Source organism: Nicotiana sylvestris, chromosome 11, assembly GCF_000393655.2.
Source record: "Nicotiana sylvestris chromosome 11, ASM39365v2, whole genome shotgun sequence".
In the NCBI taxonomy this organism is placed as follows: Eukaryota; Viridiplantae; Streptophyta; class Magnoliopsida; order Solanales; family Solanaceae; genus Nicotiana; species Nicotiana sylvestris.
In genome coordinates, this window is record NC_091067.1 from 150,276,019 (window position 1) to 150,302,580 (window position 26,562).

General features: G+C 38.6%; 1 protein-coding gene across 1 annotated transcript; it reads left to right on the top strand.

The window, feature by feature from the left end:
• The first annotated feature begins 17,581 nt into the window (after positions 1-17,581).
• LOC104237927 (uncharacterized) lies at positions 17,582-25,147 on the top strand. The gene is made up of 3 exons (XM_009792162.2): positions 17,582-17,733; positions 19,400-20,164; positions 24,660-25,147. The coding sequence occupies exons 1-3, from the start codon at positions 17,720-17,722 to the stop codon at positions 24,973-24,975; spliced, it is 1,095 nt and encodes a 364-aa protein (XP_009790464.1). The 5' UTR covers positions 17,582-17,719; the 3' UTR covers positions 24,976-25,147.
• Positions 25,148-26,562: the final 1,415 nt, after the last annotated feature.

Below are 26,562 nucleotides of genomic sequence, written 5' to 3' on the forward strand. Positions count from 1 at the left end.
TGATGATGTATTTTTTTTATACCGTTGGAGTGTTGGTGGCATACATTTGATCCCTTACTTTAGTTTCGTTGCATGTGCTTATTGACACAATTTTTATGTTATAAACAGTGTTCGTCTTATTTTAGCTTCTTTTTGTCCATATTAATTAGGCATGTTTATAGCGATATACTTTCCGTGGAATCATGCAAATTTTCTTATTGGTGTAATCGATAACCGAATCGATAAGCCCCAAAAATCGATAAATCGAAATCGAAAAAATTGAAACTTTATTGAAACGATAACGATAAGCATATTTACAAATCGATAATCGATAAGTAATTATCAATAAGGGTCAAAATCGAATCGATAAATCGAATGCACACCCCTAATTTTTGGTTTTAGCATTGTTTGATATGATTCGAGAGTTGGAATAAGTTTGTATGATGTTTTAGGATTGGTTGGCATGTTTGGTTGAGGTCCCGGGGGCCTCGGGTGAGTTTCAGGTGCTTCACAGAAGTTGAATCGGACTTGGGAAAATTTGGAGTTTGGATGAACATGTCATAACCGCACCTGCATGAATGTGACCGTAGGTGCGGCACCGCAGATGCGCTTGGAGGACCGCAGGTGCGGTCTGAGGCATTTTAGGATTAGCCGCAAATGCGGCCCAGGCACCGTAGAAGCAGCACCGCATCTGCACAAAGGAGATCGCAGGTGCGGAAAGTTGTTGTTTAATGAATTGTCGCATATGCGACTTTAGTTCCGCAGAAGCGGATTTGATGGGCAGAAATAAAATATTTCGAGGGTTTGAAATCAAAAGTAAGAAAATCGATTTGGAGCTCGAGTGAGGGCGATTTTGGGAGGATTTTGAAGAGGAAATCAGTGGGTAACGATTCCTAATCCCTTTCTAGTTGTATTCCTATAATCTAATCTTAGTTTGGTCATTTAATTTTGGATTTGGGATGAAAATTGAGGAAAAGTGGAGAAAAGTTCTTAGGCCTAATTTTGGGGTTTTGATCTAGATTTTGATGTCGGATTGGAATAATTTTGGTACCAATGAACTCTTGAGAGTATGAGGATTCTAAATTTGTAAATTTTACCCGATTCCGAGACGTGTGCCCGGGGAGTATTTTGGTCATTTTTTCTAATTTCGCAGATTAGCTTAGAATTAAGTAGTTGAATTAGTTAACTGAAGTTATATTTACATTATTCAATTACTTTGAATAGATTTGGGCCATTTGGAGTCGGATAGTCGTGGCAAGAACGTGGTAGTGAGTTGATTGAGCGGGTTCGAGGTAAGTGGCTTGCCTAACCTTACGTGGGGGAACTCCCCTTAGGATTTAGTATTGTTGATATATGAAATGCCTTGTACATAAGGTGACGAGTGCATACAAGTGATAATTATTGAAAATCATGTTTTCATTAAGAACTATAAGTGAGTTTTCTTTTATGTTTATGCTACCTGCAATTTAATCCTACTGTTAGCTTAGGGAAGTATGTCTAATTGACTTAATTGTTTTACTTGCTCAAACTGCTTTATTTGAATTCTATGCAGCATGCTAGGTTAGAAATACATGTTTACCTTGGTATGTAATTTGGACTGAATTGAATATTCTTCGTGTTGCTGTTGTGTGTTTACTTTGGGACTACAGGACGGTATCCTGGGAGATCCTCCTGCATGTTTACTTTGGGACTACAGATTTGTATTCTGGGAGATCCCCTGCATTTTTATATGGGAACTACAGGACTGCACCCGGTAGATTCCCCCAGTACTGGGTATTTACATTTGGGATTACAGATCGAGATTCCGGTATATCCCCGCTCACTATGAGTTGGACTACGGGACGGTATCCCGGGAGATCCACTGGATATTTATATTTGGGACTACAGGACGGTATCCTAAGAGATCCCCGGTTGTTATTTTTGTGTTGAGCTGCATTCTTCTTTTGTGATTACTTTTCCCTCTGTTGTAGTTGTGTTACTCTTATTATCATGTATTACTTTAAATATTGTTTCTTTCCTTATATATTATTGTTCATGACCGGTAGGTCCCTGACCTTCCTCATCACTACTCGACCGAGGTTAGGCTTGGCACTTACTTGGTACCGTTGTGGTGTACTCATGCCCTTTCCTGCACATATTTTTCGTGTGCAGATCCAGGTACTTCAACTCAGCCCTACTACCCTTGAGGTGAGGGGATTCTTTAGAGACTTTGAGGTATATCTGCCGCATCCACAGACCGAGGAGTCCCTTTCAATTCTCTTTTACAGTTTTAGCCCTTCTGTACGTATTTTGATTTAGACATTCCGGAGTTAGAACATAATGTAGTATCCATAGCTTGTGATTAATAGGTTTCTGGGTTTTGGGAAGTTGTTCAGTTTGAAAGTTATAATTGTATATGCCGAGGGGCATCTTAAACTTTCATTATGTCATTCCGCAGTTTTTATTAGTTTTATATGTTGTATTTTTTTCCTTTTTTTGCAATTGTTAAGCTCACCTAGTCGTAGCAACTAGGTGACGTCACGATAGTTCACGGAGTGCAAACTAGGGTCGTCACAATAACCATACAAATGTCATGGTCCCACAAAGCTTTTACCCATTAAGCTTTTAAGACCACAAGTTTCAAAAGTCTTCTTTTTCTTTTTCTTAAACTCCGTGCCGACTCAAACTACCTCATCTAAATTGAAATGGAGAAAGTAATAAAACAAGAATCTTCAGAGTACGGATGGACCACAAAAACCTTAATAGTACGGATGGGAGGAATATTCCTTAGAATATTCTCTATAATATCTTATCTCTAAAACTAGTTGTTACTGCCCTTCTAAAAGGAGTCCTCCCTCTACTGAGTTAGCTCGACCTCGTCTTCATCCTTCTCGTCTTCGTCATTTGTTGATCGATGACGTGTGGCAGCCTTCGAAGGTTCTTTTAATATTGACATGGCCCACACATAACTAGGATAATTTTAGCATATACAGTTAGTCCCTCCGCTTGTCGAGGTCGTCTTTGTGGGCGAGTTCAATGAGCAGATAATAGCGTTCATGGTCGTCTTTGTGGTCAAGTTAACTAAACAGATAACAGTGGCCGTGATTGTTGTGACAAACAAGCGACGTGGCTCTTTGTGGGATGCACGTTTCAAACCCTTAAATTTTCTGGGTGATTTGTTGGAACCATCTGGTCCATGAGAAGAAGTGACATCATGACATCATGACATCATGCGTCATGATGATGTTGATTCCCGATGCATCACATCGATTCACGCGTGACCTTTGATTGGTTCTGTCATTTTGATTCTAGTGCCAATTATGATAAACTGTTTCAGATTTAGAGATTTAATCTCTATAAATAAGGATTGTTTCTTCATTATTGAAACTTTACTTCATTTCATACTATCTTTGCTCTCATAAACTCCGTTTCTTCTCTTGAATCTTCTTTGCCTTATGATATTTAACTTTCTTTCATACTCTTATCTTCCTTAATAACCATGTCTAACCTTTCTTCTAATGTTGATGAAGAGAGTCACGACGTCCCTTTAGCTGTTGTGTTCCCTGCTCACGGGGAGGACACTCTTGTTGTTGCAGAAGATGAATCTCTTCCTTCAGTGGAGGAGATCATCCCTCGTAACCTTGAGGCTAGGTCCGACTTTCAAGGGTCGCCAGATGCGACGCTAGAAAAATTTCTATCATCGATGGGGCTTAAGCACTTGGCTGAATTCAAAGCCAAGTTTGGACTTTTCCAACCACATTGAATTGATCCCTGCTGATGAGGACGAAGTGCACGTTCACCGTCCCGAGTATTGTTCTTTCTATGCCTGCTAGTTTACTATTGGCTATTCGTTCCCCTTCTCCCGTTGGTGGAGGAGTTTGCTGCCATTATGGAATTTGCCCTGCTTAACTCGCCCCTTATGTTTATAAGGCCATCAAGATACTGTCAAAATTTATTGATCTTGACAGAGTCGAGGTGACGGTGCGGCACTTAGTGCATCTATTTGCACCTAGCTTCTATAGATGGACGATGTTGAAGCTTCATCATCATGGGAGCAAGTGCTTGGTGGTGAAGATGGACGATAAGGGTAGTCGGCAATTTTGACTTGACTGCTTCTATATCAAGACTTAGTTCATTATGGCTAACGTTGACGTTTTCCCTGAGGCCCGGAACCATACACGTAAGTGTTCGAGTTTCTTTTGTTTTTACCTTTTGAAGTATTTTGTCTATTTTGACTTCGTCGAATAATTCTTCTTTACATGTAGCCAATAATCGTCCTCCTCCTCTAGCGATATGTATTGCTGACTGGGTCGGGCAGGTTCTCCCCTACACCATGAGGATTCATGACTAGACGAGCTTGTTTCAAAAGTTCAGATCGGCCCTCCCTTTGAAAGGTAATTTTTCTCTTCTGGTCGTGATCGTTTTTTATATTGGTTTGTGTCGTTGTAAAACCATATGCTTCTTCTTCTTCAGGTTCAATTAGGGAGTTTTCAAGAAGAAATAGGGTGCCTATGCCTATATTTAGGAGGTGAAGGGATTCCACGCCTTCTGTCTCCGCTCCTGTCGTGGCTATTGTGCCTTATGAATCTGGCCCCATCCCAATTGTTGCACCAGCTCCTCGGTCGTTTTCACTTGTTGATGAGGATAATGAAGTCTCCCTCATGATGGGGACCTAAGGCCTCGCAAGAGGAAGGTTGCGGATGTCGAAGGGTTCCCTTGGCCATTGATGGTGACTTCATTCTACGGAAAACGGTGACAATACACATCGGAGATGATATTGGGGTGACCTCTGAGGCCCCACAACTGTAAGAGGCGAATGCGGATGTGTTGTTATGTCCTGAGGGGGAGATGGTCATGGAGAGGACACTTGGTGTCGGCTCCGTGCTTTGTAAGGCAGGAGGGGGCTTCATCTTCTAAGCCGACAACGGATGCTTCTCCAGTAGTCGAGGACAGAGGAAAGGACATCGTTGTTGAGGGCGATAAGTCAGGTTCCAACATAGACCCTGACGACCCTATGATGATTGATGAAGGACTTACCCAGATCGAGGTGAGGATGGAGGGAGGCTCGAGGACCATCACGATCCCAATCGATTGTGATTTACTAAGAAATATTGAGGAGGTGGTCCCCACTCTCTGTCCTCTTTGTTCTGATGCATAGTGTGTGACCCTTAAGGAGATAAATGACACTACCCTGCAAAGATTATTGTCGGTCTTACTCTCAGGATAAGTATGGTAGTTGTCATTCTTTTTCCCATTGCCTTAACTCATTTCCATTTTCTAACTTTTGCATTTTCTTTTTATTTGCATATTGGTATTCTGGAAATTGAGAGTGCTCGGAGAGAAAAGAGACATAAAGAAATTTACGTGAAGTTGAAGGGTAAGTACAAAGAGTACTGTGGAAAGCACCGGAGACCTTCAGAGGCGGCTTCACGAGGAGGGTGATGTGCCATCCCTAAGAGAAGAACTGAAGAAAAAGGATGAGGAGCCAATGATGACAGTGTAGAGATTCAGCATTCTTGAGGGATTGTTGAAGATAAAAGAAGAAGAGCTCGAGCTAAGTAAGGGCATGGAGGCCTAATGCAGTGACCTTCAGACTCATCTGGTTCAACTACAAAGCAGTTGGATAAATACCAGCTCGAAATCGACACTTTTAGGGGGGAGCTCATTGAGAAGCAACAGATGCTCGAGCAGGTAGAGTAATCCCGACTAGATACTCGGAGAAGGATTGACATTCTCGAGCTGGCAAAAACGATCCTCCGTTCTGAGCGGGATAATGATTTGTCAACGGCTAGGGCTAAAGAGGAACGACTTGAGGAGAAGAGTGGGGAGCTGGACAAGGAAAACTTTGATCTACATGATTGAGTTACTGCTCTTGATGCCAAAAATGCCCAACTACTTGTGCGATCCTCTTTGTTTAATGCTTCTCATTATTATAACATTCCTCAAGAGTTGTACAATGAGTGGATCTATACTGAAACCCGGTTGGATGTGCTCCATGATTTGAATATGACGGGCTCCATTTATGAGACTGCCCTAGAGGATGCTCGAGTCAAATCTTGTTCGGCTCGACTCGGCTCGCTTGTGATTATGATCCTTCCACGCCTCAACCTGGTTTTGAAGAAGATGAGGAAGAGGTTGTAAACCATCTCGCGGATAGTGCTTGATATGACTCCACTTACGGTCTAGGCGAGGATGGAGAGGGCATAGGAGGCCGGGATGGTGATGGCCACTAGTTGGTGCTTTAATTTCTTGTATATTTTTTGTTGGCATATTCAGATGCTCTTGTGAAAACACTTAATCTGAATATCAAAGTTAACTTTTGTTTTATACGTACCTTTTTTAGTTCCGCATTTTGTTTCTATACTTGCATGTTTTACTTTTGTACTTACATATTTTGCTTCTTTATCCCTTTTGTTGTTATCCTCTAGGTGGCCATAGCCTTTGGGTCTAATATCTATGGGCTTTATCGGCCCTTTATTTAAACAAGTCAAGTATATCTCTTAGTTGAGATGTGGCCAAGGGTCGATAGGTGTTGTTCAAGCTGGCCGAACATACCTTTAAGTTAGGTCATGGCCGAGGGCCGATAGGTGTTGTTCGAGCTTGTTCAAACTTAACCTTTTATTAAATCATGGCCGAGGGCTGATAGGTGTTATTTGAAATTGGTCGAATTTAACCTTTCATTATATCGCGACCGAGGACCGATAGGTGTTGTTCAAACTTGGTCGAATTTAACCTTTCATTAAATCACAGCCGATGACCGATAGGTGTTGTTCGAGCTTGGTCGAAGTTAACCTTTTATTGGAGCAGTTTCAATAAAAGTGTACTTCTGTTATTTTGATGTTGTTTTGATTATATTATTTTGCCCTAGGGCAATTTTTGGAAAAAGTTACAAGTTTTGGGTGTTGGCTGGCGTTCCAGTCCCAGTATATCTAGTCCCATTATTGTTCGACTTGGAGAATCTTGAGGAGACGGCTAATGAAAAATATGTCTCCTCTCATGTACTTCATCTTGAACTGTCCTACTCGTTGCCTCATTAAAAACCTTCTTGATAAAATCCTATTGGGACAAAACTCAAGTAAGGGACAAAAAGAGTATAACTTAGAGGGCATTTTTTGTTTTTTAGAAGTTGAAGTACTTGAGGTGGTTGATATTCCAATTGTTTGGCAGGGGTTTCCCTTCCATGGTTTCCAGTTGGAACGAACCCTTGTCTGATTTTGCTATGATTTTATATGGTCCATTTCCCAACTTTCCTTCTCGTGGATCCTTGTTTGCTTGGATTTTGGCTTTGAGTACGTAGTCCATGATCTAGAGCAGTCAGACCTTTGCCTTTTTGTTGTAGTAACGCTCTGCTTGTTGTTTCTGGGCGACCATCCTTATATATGCCATATATCTTCACCCATAGACCTCGCCGAGAACTTGCCTCCTACTCTCGTCATTACCGGTACCGCTTTTATGGGAGTACCTCAGGATGGGTTCTCCGACCTCGACTGGTATAACTAATTCTTTTCTATAGACTAGAGAATAAGATGTCTCTTCTATGCTCGTCTTCGGGGTGGTTCTGTGCGCCCATAATACATCTGGAAGTATTTCCAACCACAGTCCCTTAGCCTCTTCGAGTTTCTTTTTCATGATGTTCAATATGGACTTATTAGAGGATTCTACTTTTTGTTGTTGGCTGGGTGATAAGGAGTTAAAAGTGCCCTTTTAATATGCCATTTATCGAAGAACTCGATGGGTTTTATTCCCGTGAGTTGGGGCTCGTTGTCATAACTTATCTCTTTGGGTAAGCCGAATGGGCAAATGCTATTTTTCCATATGAAAGTAGTTACCTCTTACTCATGCACTTGGACGAATGCTCCTGCTTCCACCCACTTAGATAAATAGTCAGTTAAAACTAAAAGGAATTTTATATTGTCTCGTCCTGGTGGAGGTGGTCCCACGATGTCCATTCCCCATTTAATGAAAGACCACGGAAAAATGATGGAGTGGAGGTGCTCGCCTACTTGATGAAATATCAGGGTGTATTTTTGACAGCGCTCGTATTTCTTCACAAATCCTAGGGCATCTTTTTTCATGGTGAGCCAATAATACCCGGGTTGTATGAGGCATTTGACGAGTGATCGATCACCAAAGTGACTGCCGCAAAAACCTTCATGGACTTCCTTGAGGACGCGTTGGGTTTGGTTAGGGCTTAAGCATTTTGCCCAGGGACCATCGTATGCTCTCTTGTATAAACCGTTATGAAAGAGGTTGTACCTGGCAGCTAGCATTCTCAGCTTTTTGGATTTCTTATTATTATTTGGAAGGGTGTCATCCTGCAAATAATTTATAATACAATTGCGACATTCCCAAGTTAGATTTAAAATTTTTACCGTTGTGTTGTCCAATACCACTACACTCTTATCCCCAGAGATTACACTTTTGGTAGCGGTGGCTAACTTGGCGAGACTGTCTGCTTCGACTTTCTGATTTTATTGAATTTGATCGAGCTGGCACTCGTCGAAACTGGGTAACAATTTACAGATCTCAGTCTGATAATTTTGCAACCTCTGCTCTTTGATTTGAAAAGTCCTAGTAACCTGGTTGACTACGAGATGAGAATTGTAATGAAACTTTAATCGCTTCGGTCCGTACTTGAGTGTCAGTCTTAATCTTGAAATTATAGCCTCATACTCGGCCTTGTTATTAGTCATGTCTGAGCATCTTATGGATTCAAAAATTATCTCCCCGGTGGGAACCTCGAGTACGAGTCCCATCCTGGACCCGCATGCATTGGATGCGATGTTACTCTGCAGGACCCAAAGGTCTTGTGTCTGAAGAGAATCCCGAGTGGCTTCCTTTTCAGCCTCCGACATTAATTTGGCATTAAAGTCTGCGACGAAATCTTCGAGTACTTACGACTTTATTGTTGTGCGAGGTTAATAAGTGATGTTGTGCTCGCTTAACTTGATGGCCCATTTGGCCAGCCTCCCCGACAGCTTGACTTTGTGTAATATGCTTCTTAAAGGAAAAGTGGTGATGATCGAGATAGGGTGGCACTGGAAATAGGATCTAAGCTTTTGTGAAGCTACGACTAGGGCCAAGGCTAGTTTCTCAAGGTGAGGGTACCATATTTTAGCATCGAAAAATGTTTTACTGATATAATAAATGGGAGATTGCGTACCTTTGTTTTCTCAAACTAAGACCGCACTTATTGCTACTTCTGAGACGGCGAGGTAGACGAGAAGACATTCCCCATGTTCAGGTTTTGAGAGTAGGGGTGGTAATGACAAGTACGCCTTCAGTTCTTGCATTGCTTGTACACACTCGGGCGTCCACTCGAGGCCATTATCCTTTTTGAGTACGCTGAAACACCTATGACATCTATCAGATGACCGATTCGTCCTATTAGTCTATGGACTTGCTTTTTAGTGGTAAATTATTCTGGTATCTCATCAATAGCCTTGATTTAATCTGGGTTGACCTCAATCCTCGTTGATACCAAGAAACCTAAAAAATTTCCTGAGGCTATGCCAAACACGCATTTCTATGGGTTTAATTTTATTCCGTACATTCTTAGTATATCGAAAGCTTCATTTAGGTGGTCGATATGATCCTCTGCCTTCACGGACTTGACCAGCATGTCATTGATATATACCTTCATGGTTTTGCTAGGTTGATCTTTGAACATCTTTGTGACCAACCTCTGATAGGTGGTCCCTTCGTTCTTTAACCCAAATGGCATGACCCTATAACAATATGTTGCCATGGGTGATGAATGTGGTTTTTTCTTGGTCCGCTTCCTCCATGAGTAATTTGTTATAACTTGAATAGGCGTCCAGGAAACTTAACAGCTCGTGCCCGGCTGTTGGGTCGATGAGTGATAGTGTGAATGAATCCTTTGGTCATGCTTTGTTTAGGTCTATGAAGTCCACACACATCCTCCATTTCCCGTTTTTCTTTTTGAGCATCAACACATTGGCTATCTAGTTGGGGGTACTTCGCCTCCCTGATGGATCTATTTGCCAAAAACTCTCCACTTCTTTGTTGATGGCCTCATTGATGGCGGGGATGAACTTTTGTCGGACATGCCTTATCGAGGGTAGAAATGGTCAACATTCAGCTTGTTTGTAGAGATTTCTTTGGGGTTACCTGGCATGTCTGCATGACTAAAGGCAAACAAATTTGCATTAGTTATTAAGAATTGACTAAATTTACCTGGTTTTGGGAGTTTGCAACCGATGTAGGCCTTTTTGCTGGGGTCGTTATGATCTAGTTAAACGGGGTCGAGGTTCTTTATGGTTGATTCAGTGGCTTTGACCGCCTATGGATCCATAATGGTTTCCTTGGCTTTGCCTTGTGGTGACCTCGACCTTGTTGATTGCTATGCTTTATTGTCTTTTTCCTTCTTTTGTTGAGTTGTCGTGTTGTCCATGGCGATTCGGTAGCATTCCCGAGATGTACGTTATTCTCCTTGTATGCTGAATATTCCCCAAGGTGTTGGAAATTTGATCACTTGGTATAAATTGGAAGGGACGGCTCTCATGGGGTTTATCCATGGTCGCCCCATGATGGCGTTATATACGGTGTCCTGTTCCATGATATGGATGTCGTCTCTAGAATTACTCCACCCAGCGAGAACATAGATTGTGATTTCTCTCGAAGTCCGTTCAACTGCATTGTTAAAACCAGTTAGTGTGATGCAACGCGACACTAACCTTTCCTCGAGTCTCATCTGTGCGAGGACTCGGGGATAGATGATGCACGCTCCACTTCCGTCATCTACCATAATTCTCTTAACATCAGTATCTAAAATTCGTAAATTAATGACAAATGAATCATTATAAGGGAAAGTCAAATCGTCAACATTTGATTCATTGAAAATGATACTTTCTTCGAATTCATCATACCGTTCGTGAGTGATCGATCTTTTGAGCTTGTGGGTGGTGGTGAATTTGATGTTTTTGATAGAGGCGTTGTCACTGCCACTAATAATCATATTAATTGTTCGAGCCGGTGAATGGGGCTTTAGCGGACCTGGACGTTCTCGAACCCTTGCCAGGGTGTTCCTGCCCTTGTCGTTGAGCTGAGCAGTTCTTTGAAGTGCCCTTACTTTAGTAAGTTTGCGACTTCTAGCCTCAGGGCAATACAATCTTCTATTTTATGTCCACGTTCTTGGTAGAACTTGTAGAGGGCATCAGATTTCCTTATGTTTGGGTTCGACCTCATCTTAGGCAGCCATTTAAGCTTTGTTCCGAGTCTCTCAAGAGCGTAAATCATTTTTGTAGGTGATACGCAAATATTGTGAGCAGATAATAAGGGAGGCATACCTCTGTTGTTCTTGTGAGTTCCTGATCTCGTCCTAGATAGGACGTCTTCATAACGAAAGGTGGGTACAAATATCCTAACATATGGCTGGTATCGCTCCCTACATGGACGCGATACTGGATGATCTCTCCTCATATTATATCTGTGTTCTTTCTCGGGCTCGGATTATACCGAGGTGAGCCATTGATTTGGTCCATTGAGGTCGTTGTCGTCTGCTCTAACCTCAGCACAATAGGCGTTATGGATTTCATCCCAAGCGGTCGATGGATACTTCATTAACCGACTCAGTAGCTTTCTGGTCACCTTCGAGCCTTCTCTGCTCAACCCATTCTGAAAGGCTGCGACGGCCATTCCTTCAAAAATATTTGGTAAGGTCATCCTCACCCCTGTTGAACCAGGTGAGGAAGTCCCTCAATCCCTATACTAGGGATTGCTTGATAGTGAAGATGTTTTTTACTCTTGTTTTAACTTTTTGGCCTCGACGTGTGCCGTACGAACTTATCGTCCATCTCTTCGAATGTTTCTATGGAACGGACCGGTAACTATGAGTACCATGTCACTGCCCCTCCAGCGAAAGTTTCGCCAATTTTTTTTAGCAAGATGGAGGGCATCTACTCTTTGGTGAGGTTGTTGCCTATCACAATGGTAACGTAGTGAATTACATGATCTTTGGGGTTGGTCGTCCCATCGTATATTCTGAGATATGATGGCATCTTGAAGGTTTTGGTATGGCGTGTGGAGCTGCTTCCTCACTGTACGACTATTCTATGAACCTATCGGCGTCCCTTTATGGCAGCAATTTGGGGCCGCCAAGTATTTTGTCTACTCGTTCCTGGTGCTCTTTCATTTGGTCTCTGAGCGCCTTGTTTTCATTCTCTATTTCTTCCATTCTTTTAAGCACGGTGGCGAGGACGCTATCACCTGTATTGTCAGTAACATTATGATTTTTACCTGAAGTTAGAGGGTCTGGTTAGTCGTCTTGTTCGTCCCCTCGTTTTGTTGCATTGACTCTCGTGCTTTCTGTGGTCGTGCATGGAGCTTGTTTACTGAGTATTCTGACTAGAGTATCAATTAGTCATGCTTCGAGGAGCTTTTTCATAGCAGGTGGCATCCTTTCTCCCGTAAACGTGTTCCATTTGGTTTTGTTGTGCTGCAGAAAGAGGCATGCGACCTTTCTCGCCTAGGGGAGGCAATGGGCATCAATTCTTCGCCCTATGTGTCATAGCCTTCGTTGATGGCGTTCATGAGGTTAAGGGGAACGTTATGTGTTACTCTCGTCTAGTTTCCTTGGTTACCTGCCATGGAAATTTTTGTGCGCACACAGAGGATACATAAACCTTGTGGTTTATTAGATTAACAAGTCACGTAAGTTGTATATCTAGTGGAAACAAAAAAATGGTTGAGAAAATCCCCACAGACGACGGCAAATTGTTTGACCCAAAATTTAGATCTAGGTTTAAATAATTAAATTTTCTAATAGAAGAGAGTTAATCTTAGCCAATATTAATATCCAAAAAATTATTTAACTGGTTTTGTAGCAAAATATCACGAGTACCATTCAAATAACAATAAATGAGCGACAGTAAACAATATTCAATGATCCAAGAACAAAGGAAATATCATTAAATAGTAATAATTGATATATAATGGCATTTATGTCAATAAATACAAGTGAGGTAACCAAAAAAAGGATGAGATTCTTTGGTATTCCTCCTGATAATAATAAGTGATTGACGAGCCTTTGAATATTCAGATTCTCCTTGGAACGTGAAAGAAAAGCCTGATACAGATCTGAAGAAAAAGTGTATTTTGTATGTATATAATAAAGCAAGAATCTTCAGAGAATGTCAATCTGTTATTTTTTACAATGAGTGTTCAATCCCCCCATAACTACATATATTTCTATATATAAATACACATGAAGCACAAAAATACTAATAGTACGAATGGGATATCCCCTAAAATATTCTCTGATATCTTGTAACACCCCGCAAATTTGAATCAGTTGTGGATGCATTAAATGAGTATTAATATGATGATTATCAATTGGATGTGATAATAAGTGTACGAGGAATATCATAGGTGATTTGGGGTCCAAGGAGAGATCTAAGTCTAAGCCAAGTTGGAAAATTACATGATAGACTAAAATTCCAAATGAGTACGCACAAGACCAAACTTTGTACGAGCATATTTACATTTATATAATGTTTTATGTGATACACAACCTATCAAATGAAAGATCTTTGAGTCTAGTTTCTAACGCTTCAAACCGTTCATCATTTGGACACTCCTACCAGAAGTTATGATCAAATTACCAAAACAGCGCAGAATTTTACACTACCGCGTCGCCCCATGCAGCGCGGCTGTGTAAATTAACAGAGCACCTCCAAATTTCGTTTTTAAACACATTTTTCGCATGCCGCCCCATACATCGCCCCATGTGCCGCGGCTGTGAAAATCTGCGCTTTTTGTCAACCCGACCCTATTTTGATATAAAGCCTTTAGGGGTTATTTTCCCCACTTTATTTGGACGAATTTTAGGATTTTCCTCCACCCTCTCAAGACCTCCAACCCCTCACATCGTCAAGGTAAGTAATCTCCATTATCTTGGTGTGAATTTCATCATTTATACACTAGTATTGATGAAATCTACACATAAAATACTTAGATCTTCAAGGGATTTCTTCAAGAACTCAAAGGAGGGTTTTGCAAGATTCTTCCAAAAAGGTAATCCTACACCCTTAGACTTACATATATGAATTTATTAAGGGAATATGAGTATGAATAAGTATTGGAACTCTTGGTATGGCGATTAGAAATTATAAGTTCCCAATTTAATTACCCAACTATTATAGAGAGTGAAAGATGTTTATTTAATGGAACTCTATTGGTTAAGGGTGTTGTTTACCTTATGGGTGATAATGAATAATATTGACTATAACCATTTGAGACTTTAGAATTTATCCAAGAGCAAGAGAATGGGTTATTGGGTGTAGGAACACCATTAATAGGGATTACGAAGCTTTATACTTACCAAGTGTTTGATAATATGCCTAAATGACTTAAGTTATGGAATTTATTACTAATATTGGGTTCCATTGGATGTTGCTATTGTAGATTGAAGGTTCTTAGTATTGTGGATCATTGTAGTATCAATAAGTGGCGAAATTAAGGTATGTGAGGCTAACTCTATATGTTTGGGAATGTTAATGATTCTCCCTACACTACGTTTCTTTTATGACGCTACTAATTGCCTTAGAAATATAGTTAAGCCCAGTTCCTTGAATAGTTGTAAAACTTCTATTCTCTAGCTTCATAACTCGTTCATGACTTTCATTCTGAACGTTGTGGGCTCAGTGCGTATTCAATATAGACTTGGGTTTGATGCCCCCGAGTCTTAGTATAGATTACTCAGTATGCCATAAATAGTTAAAATTTCAGTATTCATAATCAGTTCAAGAACACATGTCTCAGTCTAGTCCCATTCAGTATTCCAGTATTATGTAACCCAGTATGATCCAGTATTCCAGTATCATGTAACTCAATGTGATTCAGTATTTCACTATCATGTATTGTAGTATGATTCTCAGTTACTGATTTTAAATCCTTGAATGTTGAACACTTGTATTTGGGCCTGAGACCGCAGTTTATGCTTTATGCATTTTTGGGCCTGAGGCCGCAGTTTATGCTTTATACATTTTGGACCTGAGGTCGCAGTTATGTATACGTATACTTGGGCCCGAGGCCGCAATTTGTGCACACATATATATATATATATATATTGGGCCTGAGGCCGCAGTTTAATATTCAGATAAATAGGTTGTTCATCATTCAGAAGAGGTATATTCATATCCTTACTTCCTTTCAGTTCAATTATTAGCTACCGTTCAGTTATCAGTTTAATTACCAGTTATCAATTATCAGTTATCAGTTCAATTACCAGTTATCAGTTTAGTTATCAGTTATTAGTTCAATTACCAATTATCAGTTCAGTTATCAGTTATCATTTCAGTTTCAGTTTCAGCATTTATAATTCTTTCTTTCAGTTGCTTTACATACCGGTGCAATTCAAATGTACTGACGTCCCTTTGCCTGGGGCCTGCATCTCACAATGCAGGTAATGATTTACAGGTTGATGATTCAGAGCGCTAGGATTCTCGTACCAGCTATTTGGTGATCCTCAGTTCTTTCGGGGCATTATCATTACCTTACAGCCTTTCAGTATTTACAGATAGTCAGTGTTTTCAGTACTTCAATAGAGGCTTCATAGACTAGAGTAACAGTTAGACAGAGTCACAGGCTTTTCACATTAAGCTATGTTGGTTACAAATATATTTCAGAAATGTAATAGTATTTCCGCACTTTGATTTATATCATTTAGACTTTTAGTATATCAGCATGTGTTAGTTATCTTCCGCATTCAGTATGTTATGATATCACATGTTGATTCAGCCAGCCAGTTGGTTCGCTCGGTCACATGTAATCAGGCACCGAGTGTCGTGTTATGTCTAGGCCCAGGTTCGGGGCGTGACATATCTTATCTCTAAAACTAGCTGTTACTGTCCTTCTAAAACGAGTGTTCATCCTCGTCCCTCTACTGAGTCAGCTCGACCTCGTCTTTGTTCTTCGTCAGGTCACTTCGACTTCGTTTTTGTTCTTTGTTGGAAACATATCGATGACGCGTGGCAACCTTCGAACGTTTTTTTTAATGTCGACATGACCCACACCTAACTAGGATAAATTTTTAGCCCATACATATACTAGTACCAAGCATGTGGAGGTAGAACGAAAACGAACAACCATAGAAGTCTTGAAATCAAGAGTTAATGAGCGTTCCGTGAGATGAGAGATTAATTGGTTGAGAATGGCTCAATGGAACATATGCAGAAAGAATTCACTTATATGTGCTCCACTTCGCAAAACCACTAAGATTATCACTATTTAACTTCAACCCAACAATGATAGACTACAATTACAAGATAAATGAGTGTTTGACAACTAATTTCCCTTCATGAAGAATTAAATTTTCGTGTAATAACTTTTAACTTTACTTTGTCCAAAATTGGCAAAGATTTAATTCCCAAATCCCAATATGAAAATGAAAATGGTGGAGCTAGTGATGTTACATCTAAAAGTAGATCTTGACAAATCCGTTAATTTTCGGATTAAGGGGCAAATGTTACTTTTTTTTCAAGGGAAAAGGGCCAAATATATCCCTTTATTTTCGGATATTGTCCACATTTAACTTCCGCTATACTATTCGGTCAAATTTATCCATACCGTAATACTATCAGGTAAAAGTTATGCCTACTATCAACAAACTTTTAAAAATCATCCCTTGATCTGTTAAGTAATTCAAAATCTCCCAATTTTTTTTTATTTAAATCACTTGTTCTTCTTGCTCCACTATTCTTAGAAATTACTATTGATGTGAATGTTAAAGGTACTAGACTATATAAATTATTTATGGATATTTTTAATTACCAATGCACTCACTTCTTGTCTTGTGATAATGGGTTTGGAATTGGTTTAAAATTTTATTTATTTTTCAACCATATACATACTGTAGAATTCAATGAGTCTATTTATACATTATGTATGTACATGTATATTCGAATATATTTTGTTATTGTCTGGTTAGTATATAGTCCGATCGACTAACTTAAGAGTACACAATGCGTAGACATTTAATTAAAGCAATGTTGAATTCGGCAATATAAAATCTCCAAGGAACTTCAACTTTTATCCCTAATACTTGCAAAGTCTCCACACCTTTGGTGCAACGAATTTATTAAAGTTGGGATGTTGTAAATACTTTTGGAATTTAGACAAGCTGCCTAATTTAGATTCTTCAATTTACTATATTTTGTTTACTAACCGTTGTATTATTTTAATATTTCTTTTTCTTATTTTTTTTCAATTAAGAAAGCAAGTAAATGCCAATTATTTCGAAAACAATGGATCACGAAGAAGAATAAGTGGACTTAATTAAAATGATTTGAGAGATCCTGGGTCACCTGACTGATTGAGGGATAATTTTGAAAGTTTGTTAGTTTGACTGGATAGTATAACGATAGTGGTGAATTCGGCCAGATGGTATAATGGAGATTAAATGTAAACAATATCTGAAAGTAAAGAAGTATATTTGGCCTTTTTGCCATTTTCTAGACATCAATGATTATCTATGTGATCGAGGACCGAAATAAACTAACCCCAAGACATTGAGGACCAGTTTATTATTTTCTCAATAATTTCATTTCACTTAACCCCCTCCCCTTTCTCTAAATATAAAAAAGGTTTAAAAAGTTGAAACGACGTCGTTGACCTCGTTGCAGCTTACCACATAAACAAAAACGCCATTCTGGTTGCCTCTCGAGAGGAAGTTCCAATTGAAGAACCCTAAACTTTTCCCCAAAAACCCCGTAAAGAAAAATCGATCTGGAGCTCCAACAAAATGTATTACAGAGGGTAAGCACCCAAGTTCTTCTTTAATCCCAAATTTGATATTTATTTATATTTCCTTAGAAAATGTCACCTTTTTTTTTTTTTGTAATATTCCCTTTTTTTTTTGTTATTGGGGTCGGTATGATTTTCTTGGAATTTATTTGTAGCTTGTCTTTATTGTGCTTTTTGATTGTTTTCTCTTAGTGGGTCAAAAGGGTAGGATTCATTCTTGATACATTGATGCAAATGAAGGGAAATCATGCTTAATTATTGTCTTTTATTATGATTTTTGATTGTTTTCACTTGTATTTTGAGTTTTTATGAGATACCCACCAAGAAATTTGCTTGTTTTGTTGTTGTTGTTGTAATTTACACTTATATAGTTGACCAAATAAGTGAAATTGATGCTTTACATAGGGCAGATCCGGGATATGAACTTTGAGATGCTACTGAAAAATATTGGAGTTAGTTATAAGTGTGAACTAATGAACTAGCCCTTTTATTGGTTATTGGGACATTAACACTTACTAATAAGAGTTTCCGGTGATCTATGAAGGATGAAAGCGAGTCACTATGCTAATTACTCATCCACAAATCAGCCGTTCCCGTAGGTTCTTTTCTCAAAGAATGAAGAATTGGAGGAGGGATAGAGTTATTGGGTATTTAGTAGATTTTGACATATACGCAGGGTATGAGCCAAAGCCTAGTGAACTCGGTCAAACCTGTAGTTTATACCGTACATCCCCCAGGTTACAAAAAGGGAAGCCCGGTGCACTAAGCTCCCACTATGAGGCCGGATCACAAGGGTCCTAAGTTGTTCGGACTCGGGTGCAGGTGTCCGATACAGGTGCAGATCTAGAGGTCGGATCCTTTATTATCTAAATTTTAAGATTCGGGGATATGGATCCTGATACGGATACGGGTACGGAGATTCGACTAAAAATAATTTAAATATCTAAAAATAGTGTTATAAAAATATGTCTAACTTATGAGACATTATGTGTAAACTTATAAGAAGGTATTCTGAGAAGGAGAAATTATTGATCAAGAGTAGAATCCAATAAGGAGATAAAAGGAAATGTACTAACATAAAAAATTCTATATTCAAGGTATTCCATTTTCTTCAATTTCACCCTAGCTTTTATTTTGATTTCATAAATCGTAGTATCTGTCCCGAATTTCTCCATCGATTTTGGTCGAAGTGCCCAAAATCGGTTGACCAAATCCGGTACGGATCCCACACCCACACCCATATCGTGTCGACACGGGTACACCATTGAAAGTGAAGAGTCCGGACAACTTAGCAAGGGTCTATTGTGCGCAGGCATTTCTACAAGATCCCCCCGCCCCCACTCTTACAGGAAAAGAAAAAAGAAACTTTTATATGCTGTTGGATGTGATAGGAAGTGTGCATTTTTGCGAGATATGAGTCCAACGCATAAGTAGATAGAGTGGTAACTAGATGCATGTACAATATCATAATGGGTGATAAGGTCTTGGATTTTGCTATCTCTTAGGTGAAGACAAAGCAATATAATCTTCTAAATTTTGTTTGACTTTGTTCTTTGATCTATCTGCTCCGTTCATTAGTCTATCTTCTTTTTTTCAAATGGGATAGGATAATACCTGTTTTATTGATTTTGAGTTGGATACTGACAAAAAAGTTTCCTTTCATTTTGATTTAATGAAGAAACTACGTTGACGGCGGTGATGCCCGTGAAATGGGCTTCAAAAGGCAACGCATAATGGATCAAGGTTCCTCATATTATGCTACTCCTCCGGGTTCAAGTTATTTGTACAATCCTCCTCCTCCTCCACCTCCCCCTCCATACTCTTACACTGGCCAGCCTCCACCTTTCCCTGTTGTTCGACTCCGGGGTCTCCCCTTTGATTGCTCAGAGACTGAGATTGCTGATTTCTTGCATGGTTTGGATGTAATTGATGTGCTTTTTGTCCACAAAGGTGGCAGATTTACAGGGGAAGCATTCTGTGTTCTGGGATACCCTCTTCAAGTTGATTTTGCTCTTCAGAGAAACAGGCAGAATATTGGAAGGAGATATGTTGAGGTTTTCAGAAGCAAGAAGGAGGAATACTATAAGGCTATAGCCAATGAAGTTTTTGATTCTCGTGGCGATTCAGTTCCGAGGGCTAGATCTACTGATGAAAGGAAAGACTTAGCAGAACACACTGGTGTATTATGGTTGAGGGGATTGCCATTCTCAGCTAGCAAGGAAGATATTATTGAATTCTTTAATGATTTTGAACTTGCGCAAAAATCAATCCATATAACAGCTACTTTTGAGGGTAGACCTACCGGTGAAGCATATGTTGAATTTGCTAGTGCAGATGATTCAAAAGCTGCCATGGCCAAGGATAGGATGACAATAGGGAATCGCTACATAGAGCTCTTCCCTTCATCACCTGAGGAGTTGGAGGAAGCACTTTCAAGGTGCAGGTGGGTACTAAATTCTTTTTCACTTTCAATCAGTATTTAATATGTTTTCTCCTGTCTGATCTGGTGATATCGTGTCTATTACCTAAAATTGTTGGTTTGATAGCGAGATTCCTCTTCCTTGCTCTCTTTCTTTCTCTCTATCCCCATTTTGTTAGTTACAAGTAGATCAGAACCGTTATTCTACGATGTAATATTGTGAGTAGGTCATTTCAGTGGGGAACCAAAACTCCACATCCTGTTACTTTATATCTCACTGTGTCAATTATGTTTTTTACCGTTGAGATGAAATGGTAATTGCATTTTTACACTTGTCGACATGTTTTTTATTTAAACTTTGTTAGATGTCAAGGAAGTACATCAGGGGCATGTTTCTTGAAAACTTACAGTAAAGTAAGCCAATAGGAAAACTTTCTTGTACATCTTTGTTTGAATGAAAGTGAACGTTAAATAGGAACACGATCTTCCTTCAAAATTCTTGCAATTTTCGTATGACCAGTTTTGGTGTAAAGTCATTTTTGGTGTGAAATTGAACACGTTTTCCAGAGTTCTTTAACTTACTATAAAGCAGAAACATTACAAGGAAGTTAGGTGTTTGATATTTCCTTATCAAATGGTGCCAAGTTCCATTGTTTTAATTGTTTTATTTGGAATTTTATTTTTAAAATGGACAAACGGATTGATAAATGCATGCGGATGCCTGAAAAATGCATTTGCATCCAGTAATCCATTTTATACGGCACTGTTTTTCTTTTTGGTTAAGTTAAAAAAGATTTGACATCTTTCAATTAATCTATCATTAGAAACTCTTTCAAGTAACATTCACATCTTACCCTTGATGATGTACTTAAATGAATGACTTGGCATATGGAAGATCACAAAATTCTAATGATACATTAAGTATGTTCGATGTATGTAGCTTATATGTTGAATTTTTTTTTCTTTATTTCAATTTTTTTATAGTTATACTAAATATATTTGGAGAAGACATCTTGGAAGTTTGTGTCTTAGTTGAGGATTAAGTAAATGAGGCAAATAAGTTTAAGGAACTGGTCAATGGCATCCTCAACACTGGGACAGTCAAGTAACCGATTGCAGTTATCTGTGGACTATATGCTGAGATAAAACTTTTTGTAGGTGGTGCCTGCCTTTTGTTTCTCATCATTGAATATTGTGGACCTACTGCAACATTTTATGGAGACTATACCGATATGCCTTATTTTCTCTCAGCCAGTGATTTTAAAAGCGGAAAGCGCAAAAAAGTGATTTCCATAGGGCTTGAAGCGAAAAGCGAGCAGTGAAACTTCTTTAAAATGAAGTCACAATTTATGGATTAAAGAATACCATATATATACCATATAAAATTTTGTTGCTATATATCATCTTGTTAATGGTAAAATGAGAACTTTAGAAGTTTTTTTGGATGATGGTAGTGTCCGTCCAGCTTTTGTGCACCTCAATTATTGGACCGAGTACCTGCTACCTTCCATCAACACAGGTACCGTGTAACCCTGTCCACCAAGGCTTGGAATAATGGGAAGAATTTATCTAGTGTTTTTGGTCTTCGTTGGGTTTTGAATCCGAGATCTCACGATTCTCCTCCTACTTCATTGACCGCTAGACCACACCTTTGGGTACTCAATGGGAAGTTTAGAGTTGAATTTTTGTAAATATAGAAGGTTATCATTCTTCTTGGCATAGACTAAAGAGATAAGAGGATCACATAAAAGGGGATGGAGGTATATATCTATTCCTTTGATATTCCCATAATCAAACCAAAAATCCAGAATGTTAAACAAGAAAACTTTATACAGTCAAACGTGGCTGTTTGTCCTTTAGAACATCTACTATTCTCTCCTTCCACAAGCTCTACATAATACACTGTGTGGTAGCTGCACAAAACTTATTTACTTGTTGATGGGAATCATATCCCAAACAGGAGAAACTCTTCTGATTATGAATTGACCAATTTTACTCAGTAGAGGAACAAAAACTTTTCTATACTTCTCTGCGTATTTCTCTATGAAGAAATAGCTGATTTGTTTTTCTTTTTGTGATTGTTCGAAGAAATAGGTGATTTCTTCAGCAACTCTCTCCTGTCGGTGATAATCTTCAACAACTTGTATAAGTTTATTCAATTCTTAGTATTTGCATGGCGTTCTAGACTTGATGTCCTATTAGTGGTCCTGACTTGTGACTACAACATTCTGTTGATATGGAGGATTCTGGTTGATGCTTAAACCTCATAAGTTCAAGAATTGATTCTGTAGTGGTGAATGGTCGAGCTAATTATTGATATGATATTCAACCCTCCTTTCATCGGCAACTTTGAAGCAAGTTTTAAAGTAATGTACTCACTAGCTTGTTATTTGTCACTATACTCCCGCTTCAAAGGATAATTGCTTTTAACACCATCTTTTCATTAGCCATTTTTGCCGATGATTATTTCTATGTAGTCTTTGTTATCCTTTGCTAAACTCCAAAGACTTTTGGACAGTAATTTTTCATCGCATAAGAGAGATTCCTCACCTCCAGTGCGGCTTCCTTTTTCTAATTGACGTACTCATGCCTAATCCCCCTTCTTTTTTAATTGACATTCTGTTTCCCATCTTACCAACTAATGTTTGGGTTCATTCCTCCATTCTAAAGAAATTTACTCTATATTTGCAAGTCATTTTTCCACGTTAGATGAAATGGGGAAAGCAAACACAATGAGATGGCAAACACAAAATTCAGTAATTTGAGAATTCATTGAAAATACGGCGAATGCCAATTTATTTTAGTTGTTATTCACACAGTTACATTATGTCCGCTGTTTGGCATGAGCCTCTTAAGTTTCGTTAAAGATTAAGGGATAGTTCTTAGATTTAGAGATTTAGCTAGTTAATAATGCAATGAAACATGTCCAAATGGAGTATAGTGGATATAGAAGATTCATAAAGCTGACCTCAACTAGTTTACGGTGGCATTATTGCTGTTATTGTTGTTGAACAACGCCCCACCCGTCACAGGGGCCAATAGTGGCTATTCCCGACTTGCCATCGGTTACTCGAACTCCTAACTTCATGAGGTAGAGGACCCTTTCCAGTAGGTTATCTCTCTCTTGTCTTGGTGCCGATTTATTCTCCTTTTTATTTTTAAATTATTTTAATTTTTTGTTTCAACTATCTTTGGGTGGACAAATGAGAGATTTACAAAATTATATGTGGAGGGGTTGTCTTCAAGCCGTCCCTTTCGGGGTGTGCTGGTGATGTATGCTTTATGCAGACCATTTTTGAAGCTTTGTTTTAGTCTCAGTGATACATATTCGAGTTGTGGTATATCATCTTGGTCATGGTCAAAACCTTCTATTCCAATGCTTAAAATAGTTGATAGTTTGTTTATTATTGATAAATTTCCCTTGTGAAAGAGGATTAACTATGTTGATTTGTTGTTTTATCATGTCCACATATACACGTCTTGTATGATCTTGTTAGTAGTTTGCTTTCCCTGACAATATCACATCTTGCATTGTAACTTTTAAGGGAGAAAAACACCAGAAGTGAATAACATGCCAAAGAGCAAGATATCTCTTAACTCTGGTTGATGCAAATAGGGGTTTCGGTAAACTTGGTAGACGGTAGCCATCGCCTATTATGCTAGTGAGATTGTATAATCTTCCTAGAGTGAATATATCTCTTAACCTACTGCATTGCAACAGTGAACACATTTCTATTTGTGATGTGTCCTACGACTTCAGAGGTCACTTTTCTATAGAAACACAAGCTGCTTTATCAAAATTGTGTCTATATGAACTTAGAAAAAACAGAATCTATTTGCATTTTTACTGACTTCGATAAATTACTGACAACTTTGATATGCTGTTTGGACATGACTTGTGTTGAGGATAGCATGCTTCATCTTCCTTTAAGCAAGGATTTAGGTATTTAAGATATAGCACATGATATCTTTGCTTCATAGGAACTGACTTTCGGAAAAAGGATAACCAAGGAGCTGACGTTTGGTTAACGTTATTAATCTGGTAATGCAGGACTTTATACATCATATCAAACGTTGTATAAAATAATACAGATCATTATACCATGATTGTTTTTGCTTATAGATGTAACCTACCGACACCTTTCCCTTGAGGCATTATCTGTGTTTTTTTTTGTTGCTCACATTATCAGAATCGATAACTGATTTATTTAAACAAAAAGGCGTCAGGAATGATAACTGACTCTAGAGGCACGAAGCTTACAAGTTCTCAATTATAGGGATTAGAAATGACTCAGCCAACCCTTCAACTTTCCTAGAGGCTAGAGCTTGCCTTTATTGTACCTAACCTTCGATACACATTCATTATATGTTCAAGCATATTATCAGGTTGGCGGTTGCATCCTGTTCTGAATTTGTTGTCTTAGTGGTTTTCCTGATGTAGTGCCATTTGAAGTGAATGAGAGATTGTATAACCTCTACTACTAACACGAAAAATATTTGATATGACCTTGTATATCAGGGTACTGGAGAAACCACTGGATGGGAAGGAAATGAATGAAGAAACTTGTATTTTGCGGATGAGGGGTTTGCCATTTTCTGCTGGGAAGGATGATATCATGGATTTCTTCAAAGACTTTGAGTTGTCGGAGGATGCAATTCATGTCACATTTCTTCCAGATGGAAGGCCAACTGGAGAAGCTTTCGTAGAGTTTGCAAGCAATGATGATGCCAAAGCTGCACTGGCGAAGGATAGGATGACTCTTGGAAGTCGTTACGTTGAGCTTTTCCCATCCTCAACCGAGGATATGAATTATGCTGTATCAAAGGGCCGGTGATAAATTTTGGTTTTCATTAGTTAATAATCTAAATGTTGTAACTTGGCGATTTGGTGATAGTATTATGCGAGGTTGACTTTATTTTTCAGTAGAGATAGAAGTGACTTTTGGAAGGTGAAGAACATGGTATACTTCTGCATTCATATATTTGCTCATGTTTTGAGTTTCATTAGTTTATGGTGTCTTACTATTTCTACTTGAAAATGCGATTTTTCATGATTATCTTTTAGCCTTTTGAGTAAGTTTATTTTATTTCATATGTTTCTAGGAGATTTTTAGTCCCGCCAGAGGTTTATATGTCAATTAAAAATATATTTGGTATAATATTGGTCTGGCATGAGCTTAAATGGTGTGAGATTCATATAGCCGATTCAACTTGGTTGCGTGAGAATATGTTGCATGAAAATCATGGTTATAGTTTCAGGGGTGAAGCTATGTTGACCCAAGGGTGGTCAATTAACCATCCTTCGCCGAAAAATTATACCACGTATAAGGTAAAATATTACTTGTTATCGATTAAAAATAAACCTTGAACACCCTTGCATAGTTCACTGGCAAATGATGTTCAAAATTTGAACATCCTTATTGAATTTTTTGGCTTTGCCACTGTATAGTTCCACCACAAGCTCATGATTTTGGTTTCTAGAGCTTAGAAGTTCTCACTATTTCTGCCTGAAACATTGTTAAGAAAAAGGACTAGGATGTTACTATTTATATAGAGGAACAAAAAAAACTAGCTTTTGGCAGATATTGACTACCATTGCTTTTCTATTTAGCAGTGTAATCCAATCAAGTGGAGTCTGGGGAGAATAATAAGTATTTAGTCTTAGAGGACGTTTGAATTGGCTTTTAAGCTGGTTAAATCAGATTTTAAGCTATTTTTAGCTTTTTTTAGTGTTTGGCAAAATCAAAAAGTACTTAAAATAAGTTTAAAATTGTTTAAAACAAGCCAAAAGCAATAAGCCAAGCAACCTCAACTTATTGCTTTTTGGCTTAAAAGCTATTTCTGCTGAAACGCTACTCTTTTTAAGCCAATCAAAACGGGCTCTTATTTCTACCTTGTGCAGGTACAAAGGCTGTTTCCATATTACAAGAAGTCATAAACAATATGGTGATCATAATCTTTTGGAGACTATGTTAACAAACAAATCAATAGTATACATGTTCTTTTCTTATTTTTTAAAAATATCTCCAACATTAGTGAAATAGAATTTCTTAGTTACACCAACGTTTGGTTAATCAATATACATTCCAACAAAAGTTTGTAAAAAAATAATGTCCCTTTTTAAAGAATTATTTGCAATTCATTCTTTTTTTATAATGGTGATGTCCGAATTAACTTGTACACATTTCAACTATTTCAAAGGATATTCGTTACCTTCCACAAGACCACAACCACATGTCCGAATAACTCTTGGCATCAAGGTTATGCGGAGAAAAGAAATCACTTATTATTTTTTGTCTCAATTGAAATTTAAATCGTAACTACTTCCCACAATTTTTAGCTTTTCATTGCTACTCGATCACATCATTGGATGCTATTTAGCAATTCATTTTAAAAAAAAAGTTAAATGTATTTAGAATTCT

Coding starts and splice junctions, on each gene's coding strand:
- LOC104237927 (XM_009792162.2), top strand. Junction 20,165..24,659: donor GAAGCACTTTCAAGGTGCAG/GTGGGTACTAAA, acceptor CTTGTATATCAG/GGTACTGGAGAAACCACTGG.